The sequence below is a fragment of the Ascaphus truei genome, chromosome 20 (genome assembly GCF_040206685.1).
Source record: "Ascaphus truei isolate aAscTru1 chromosome 20, aAscTru1.hap1, whole genome shotgun sequence".
NCBI classification, from domain to species: domain Eukaryota; kingdom Metazoa; phylum Chordata; class Amphibia; order Anura; family Ascaphidae; genus Ascaphus; species Ascaphus truei.
In genome coordinates this window covers 14,117,022-14,123,482 of record NC_134502.1, presented here as the reverse complement: position 1 = coordinate 14,123,482, position 6,461 = coordinate 14,117,022, and the positions used below count along the sequence as shown (strand labels likewise).

Sequence of the window (6,461 nt, the reverse complement as noted above, 5' to 3'; positions counted from 1 at the left end):
ACAGCACGCAGACTGAGAGGACCACTGGTGACACATTCGTGAGTACTTACCTGGGGCCAGCCCAATGAGGTTAGGGGGGGTGTTTTTGTGCATCTACCCCTGCCTTCAGGGCAACTGGAGCCCTTTTCTAGGTTTGAATAGTATTATGTCCCAGAAGTGTTCCTCTCACATTATAACCTGATGGGATTTCATGCTTGAGCACCACATCACCTTTACTAGAAGCCTGAGTTAAGCAGCATAATACTTTGCATGATCCTGTTTTTGTATAAATAACCCTAGAAGACTGTGTCGGGAAGAACCCAGACAGATGTCAGCACTACAAAAGAGGGGCGTTTGTCACAATATATATCTCATTACCACACAGTATACAGTATATAAATCTTGAAAACAAGTTTATTGTATTGTTTAGATACACTTACAGTCGTACTATACATAAAGTACTAATGTCATTTAAATATATATATATATATAAATATCTCATTGACATACAGTATTTACTGTATTAATCTATAAAATAAAATATGATTTTACTGTTTAGATAGACTTAAAGCAGTATTACTGTAAACATCTAGTGACTCCATGAGGAAATTTACTGTACAGTACTGCAATTCATGCAACTACAGTAGTAATTTAATTCTCAACAAGGTTCCATATTACCCGCATGTGCAGAAATGTGATATCATGCATATGCGTTTCAACAATGTTCCATTGTGAAACGCATGCACATTTCAACAAGGTTCCATTGTGACATAAACGCATGCGATTATCCTGTACAAAAAGATACAACAGATATATACAGATACAACACAAACAGTGATTCCCTGGCGCACATCAGATATTGAACCTGACAGAAGGAAGTAGTCCCATGAATCAATGGATGATATAGGAGAGATCCACAGTCCACAATGTCCCGTTCTTTTATATTGGAGACTTGTCTGGAAATACAAATGAAACAACCATTGCGCAGTACCCTATGGTCAGTGTTCCACACCCCCACCGTTGCTATCTACTTACTTAAAAATAGATAAGAATGGGCCTCAAAAGGTTTCTTTGATTCTCCTCACGGTTGGCTCCGACTGATTCCTGCTACTGGTAACACGATTTTCACTTCCAGCATCAGCATCACCATAACCGAATGGGAACAGAAAAGGGCACCAATAGTGTAATACTATAACATTTATTATTAAAAATGACAGGCGTAAAAACATGCACTCACATGCTAGAATGCCCTATGCGTGTCCTACAACGTGCCGTCCGCTTCACATGCAAGGATGCCGAGGGATTGCAGGAGGAGGCTGGAGTCGGCGTGATTCCCCGCTTCGTGGCCGCGACTCGGAGCGCCTAGTCCCTCCTCCGATGACGTTCCCCGCCAATCAACCTCCTTTCCTTCCACAGGGTCTGCACGTCGCAGCACGTCCTGCAAGCTCCACCCTACGCGCGTTTCGTGACTCTGACGTCACTTCTTCAGGGGTAATGGAGCTCTACCGGTGGTTTGGCTGCTCTGACTTTTTTCTCTTTCCTTCTTCCACCTCTTTTTCCTCTGAATCCTCTATTCTTTTGCGTCTCGCCGACCTGGGGGTGTCTTGTCTCCCCACTGGGTTTTCTATCTCGCTGTTTTTCCGTATAGGGAAGTTGTACTCCCTGTCGTGGTCTGCCAACTTGGAAAGTGGGGAAGGACAAGCTTAAACCTTCACACTGACCATAGGGTACTGCGCAATGGTTGTTTCATTTGTATTTCCAGACAAGTCTCCAATATAAAAGAACGGGACATTGTGGACTGTGGATCTCTCCTATATCATCCATTGATTCATGGGACTACTTCCTTCTGTCAGGTTCAATATCTGATAGTGCGCCAGGGAATCACTGTTTGTGTAGTATCTGTATATATCTGTTGTATCTTTTTGTGCATTGTATACAATCCTTGTGGATAGGGTTGTTTTATTCCTGAGGCAGCCATTCCCCAATCTACCACATTAGGTTGTGAGGAATCACCATTAGGGTTTTCCCTATAGGGGACCCCCCTTTTTTGTTCATAGAGCACCTGGTTATTTCAATTAATATATAGGTATAGGTTTTTAGGTTTGAGCGCTGATCATATGCTTTTAGTTTAAATTTCTTTCACCACTAGATTATCCTGTACAAATGAAACATTTCATTCTTTAAAAATACTTTTTGGTGTGTTCATATTTTTAATCTTCAAATGACTATTACACACACTTGAAGTTCTGTACGGGAATAAAAGACAGGTTGCATTGCAATTAGATTTTTAAGATAATAAATCGCGATTGCCTATTTGAGTTCCTCGACGGTATTGCAGACTACGCTTAAATTAAATTTTCTGCAATCGATCAAAACACTAGTAAAATTGTGCCTTAACTCATGAAAATTTCAAGAAATCACACACCAAGACTGGGTGTGCCAAGGAATTCAACCCGTGAAAAGGTCGCATAATGGCCGCTGTATCTGTATGCTCCCTCAAGAGAATCAAGCCTCTACTTATGGAAGAAGACCTGAGGAAAGCCACCTACAACCTGTTCATCTCCAGACTTGACTATAGCAACTCATTCTATCTTGGCTTGCCAGACAATCACATCAAGCATTTGCAGGCAATTCATATTACCACAGTTAGAACTATGAGAGACCTGCACAGCTACTGTATGGCTACATCAGTGGAACAGTTAAAGTTAAACAGTTAACAGTTAAACTTCACTGGCTACCACTCACACAACTAACTGAGTTCAAAGTCCTCTCTGCAAGTTATAAGGCCAAAGATCTCTTAGTACCAACATATATATCGGAAACAACCTCCCTCTTGACTTCAGGAAAGCTTGCATCTTCAAAGGTTTCAAGAAATTACTTACTGTAAGACTCACCTCGTCTGGGAAGCATTTGGGCACTCGCCTCATATGCTCATCATATTGATTCATGCTGCAAATCCCTAGGGTTGTCGACATGCTAAAAAAATATGAATTGGTTAGTATCACACCTTCCTATAGTACACTGGCGACACACTTTATTCGAGCTCGGCTAGTCCCACGAATTCGGGTATACCCGGGTATATTGAGGTTTGTGACTGTTTTCTGCCCGAGTGCATTGAGGTATTTTCCAGACAGGGATTGAAGCATTTTATTCCCGCTGGCTGCAATACTGCACAGTATATATATATATATATATTAAAACCAGAGACATAACATAAAACACAGACAAAGCTCAGTTTTTAGCACATCTAGTGAGACTCATACACGGTACAGTGCCTAAATATATATGGATAAATATCTAATAAGTAAATGGTCTTTTAGTTTGACATTTTTGGCCAAAATTGTTGTAAGCCCCTGAGCCAACGCCAAGGCAGACCACATATCAGGGGTCCCTAACGCTAATATAAATTCTTAATAACCTGTTTAATAACAGGAAGAATGATTTATAGTAAATCTGTCAATAATAGCATCTTCCACTCAGGGGAACTTGCCTGCTTGCAGTTTGGCTGTGACATCTCTAATACAGAGTGCTTTTCCTGGTAATGTACAGGTTAATAAAAGCTTCAGTCAGACAGAACTTTGCAGCTAATATTGACAGATTTACTATAAATCATTCTTCCTGTTATTAAACAGATTATTAAGAATTTATATTAGCGTTAGGGACCCCTGATATGTGGTCTGCCTTGGCGTTGGCTCAGGGGCTTACAACAATTTTGGCCAAAAATGTCAAACTAAAAGACCATTTACTTATTAGATATTTATCCATATATATTTAGGCACTGTACCGTGTATGAGTCTCACTAGATGTGCTAAAAACTGAGCTTTGTCTGTGTTTTATGTTATGTCTCTGGTTTTAATGCATATTGCCATGCTCAGTAGCACTCCTCTGACACACATATGCTTATATGTATGCTGTGGGTATTTTGGGGGTTTAATAGGAGCTTGTTAGGTGTCCAGTATGTTTTACAATTCTTGTCCAGCTAGTCATGGCTGATTGGAGGTTGGCAACCTCCTACTTAATTTAAGCTCACCCCCTCCCACATTTAAATGGTTATGGGCTCACTCCATAGCATCTTCCACTCAGGGGAACTTGCCTGCTTGCAGTTTGGCTGTGACATCTCTAATACAGAGTGCTTTTCCTGGTAATGTACAGGTTAATAAAAGCTTCAGTCAGACAGAACTTTGCAGCTAATATTGACAGATTTACTATAAATCATTCTTCCTGTTATTACACAGGTTATTAAGAATTTATATTAGCGTTAGGAACCCCTGATATGTGGTCTGCCTTGGCGTTGGCTCAGGGGCTTACAACAATTTTGGCCAAAAATCTCAAACTAAAAGACCATTTACTTATTAGATATTTATCCATATATATTTAGGCACTGTACCGTGTATGAGTCTCACTAGATGTGCTAAAAACTGAGCTTTGTCTGTGTTTTATGTTATGTCTCTGGTTTTAATGCATATTGCCATGCTCAGTAGCACTCCTCTGACACTCATATGCTTATATATATGCTGTGGGTATTTTGGGGGTTTAATAGGAGCTTGTTAGGTGTCCAGTATGTTTTATATATATATATATACTGCATTACAATTCATGAATTTATGCCATCTGGTAGACACGCGAAGCATTGCAGCCTATTAAATCCTAATCATTATCATTTAACAGATCAGCCGCCCGTCAGCCAGGCATGAACCCAGGCTGGGAAGGCAAACGCAATGGGGCTTGTCAGAGGTGAGGAGCGGCGCATTCCAGGTATCTGCCAGGTACATACTGGGTATTTGCTCGAATAAAGTGTGTCGGTGCAGTATGCACTTGTAAAGATATGATCTACAGAATAAGACCCAGAAATGTAGGTAAGGTCTCACCCATGATCTATAAAGTGGCTTTAAACACCCTCTTTTTCCCCCCACTAATATATTTTCATGTACAACTCAGAATACTGTTGGTGTCTAGATAGGACAACATGTACACATGGATTGAAGACAATACTGTACTCCACATTTGTTAACATATATTTAATTATTTAAACTTTTGATCAATTTTTGGATTTGGGTCCGAAAAGTTATTTTTATCTCCTTGTTTCTCAGGCTGTATATGATGGGGTTACACAATGGAGTCACCACTGTGTACAGCAGGGACAAGATCTTGTTTCCTCTAAATGAGCGTCCTTTTGATGGTGCAATGTAAAGTGCCATCAGTGTCCCATAATATAATCCAACAACAGTCATGTGGGAGCTGCAGGTGGAGAAGGCTTTCTTTCTTCCAGTAGTAGATGAGATTCTGAGGATGCTGAGGAAGATACATACATAAGTCACAACAATGAAGACAAATGGGAAAATGACCAAAGGGATGGACACTACAAAGATTTCCATTTCAACAATGAAGGTGTCTGAACATGAAAGCGTAAGTAAAGGACCAAGATCACAGAAGAAATGGTCAATTACATTGAGGCAGAATTGTAACCTACACACTAGAATGATTGTAATTGCCATCAGTGTTAGACCTGACACCCAACAACAGCTGACCATTTTATGACAAAGTCTAAGGTTCATAATGGAGGTGTAACGCAATGGATTACAGATTGCCAAGTATCGGTCATAGGACATCACTGTGAGAAGAAAAGACTCTATAGTTGTTGAAGCACCAAAGAAATAAAACTGTACAATGCAGCCTGTAATGGACATTGCTCCCCCTTCGGCCCATATGACCCACAGCATGTTGGGGACAATATTTGTGGTGAACAAAGTCTCAGATAAGGACAGGTTGCTGAGGAAAACGTACATGGGAGCACTGAGATGGTGACTGGTTAACACCAACACAACGATTAGAAGATTTCCAATTAACGTCATGACATAGATGATAAGGAAAAAGATGAAGACAAACATCTTGCAACTTTGGAGGTTCTCAAATCCCAGAAGGATAAGTGTTGTAGTGATTGTTTGGTTGATCTCAAGCATTTCCAGTTGACAAGATGGTCCACGTAAAAGAAGAGACCTGTTAGCTTTCAATAGTCGAATGTTGTGATATTCTGCACCAAAACCGCCATTGAAGTCGATGGAAACTCTGATATTCTGGGTTACAACAGAATATATGTTATATGGTGGAACAATGTCATATGCTACATATGTATTTCTATGATGAACTCTATTGTTGGTGCATGGAAAGTGGAAATGGAAATAAAAATAATAAAACATGTCCTGTAAAATGTGATCAAAATATGAAGTTGCTTCATAGACAGTATGTGGTTTAAATGTATGCTACAAAAATTACAATGGCTACAAGAAATTATTCTATTTTCAGCAATATGAAGCTGCTATTTCTGCCACAGACACACAAGAAAAAATCCAATGGGTTATTTGTCACAGAGACCTAATTAGGGTGAATATATTTTACAGCAAACAAGACAAGTGAAAAAAACAGAACAATACCAAATAAGATAGTAGGTCATATTTACTCAGCAGTTCTGCTCTACAAGGCAC

At 39.9% G+C, this 6,461-nt stretch overlaps 1 protein-coding gene across 1 annotated transcript; it reads right to left on the bottom strand.

Annotated features, from left to right (window-relative positions):
• Positions 1-4,997: 4,997 nt before the first annotated feature.
• Positions 4,998-5,939, bottom strand: LOC142470917 (olfactory receptor 11L1-like). The gene has a single exon (XM_075577724.1). The coding sequence runs from the start codon at positions 5,937-5,939 to the stop codon at positions 4,998-5,000; it is 942 nt and encodes a 313-aa protein (XP_075433839.1).
• Positions 5,940-6,461: the final 522 nt, after the last annotated feature.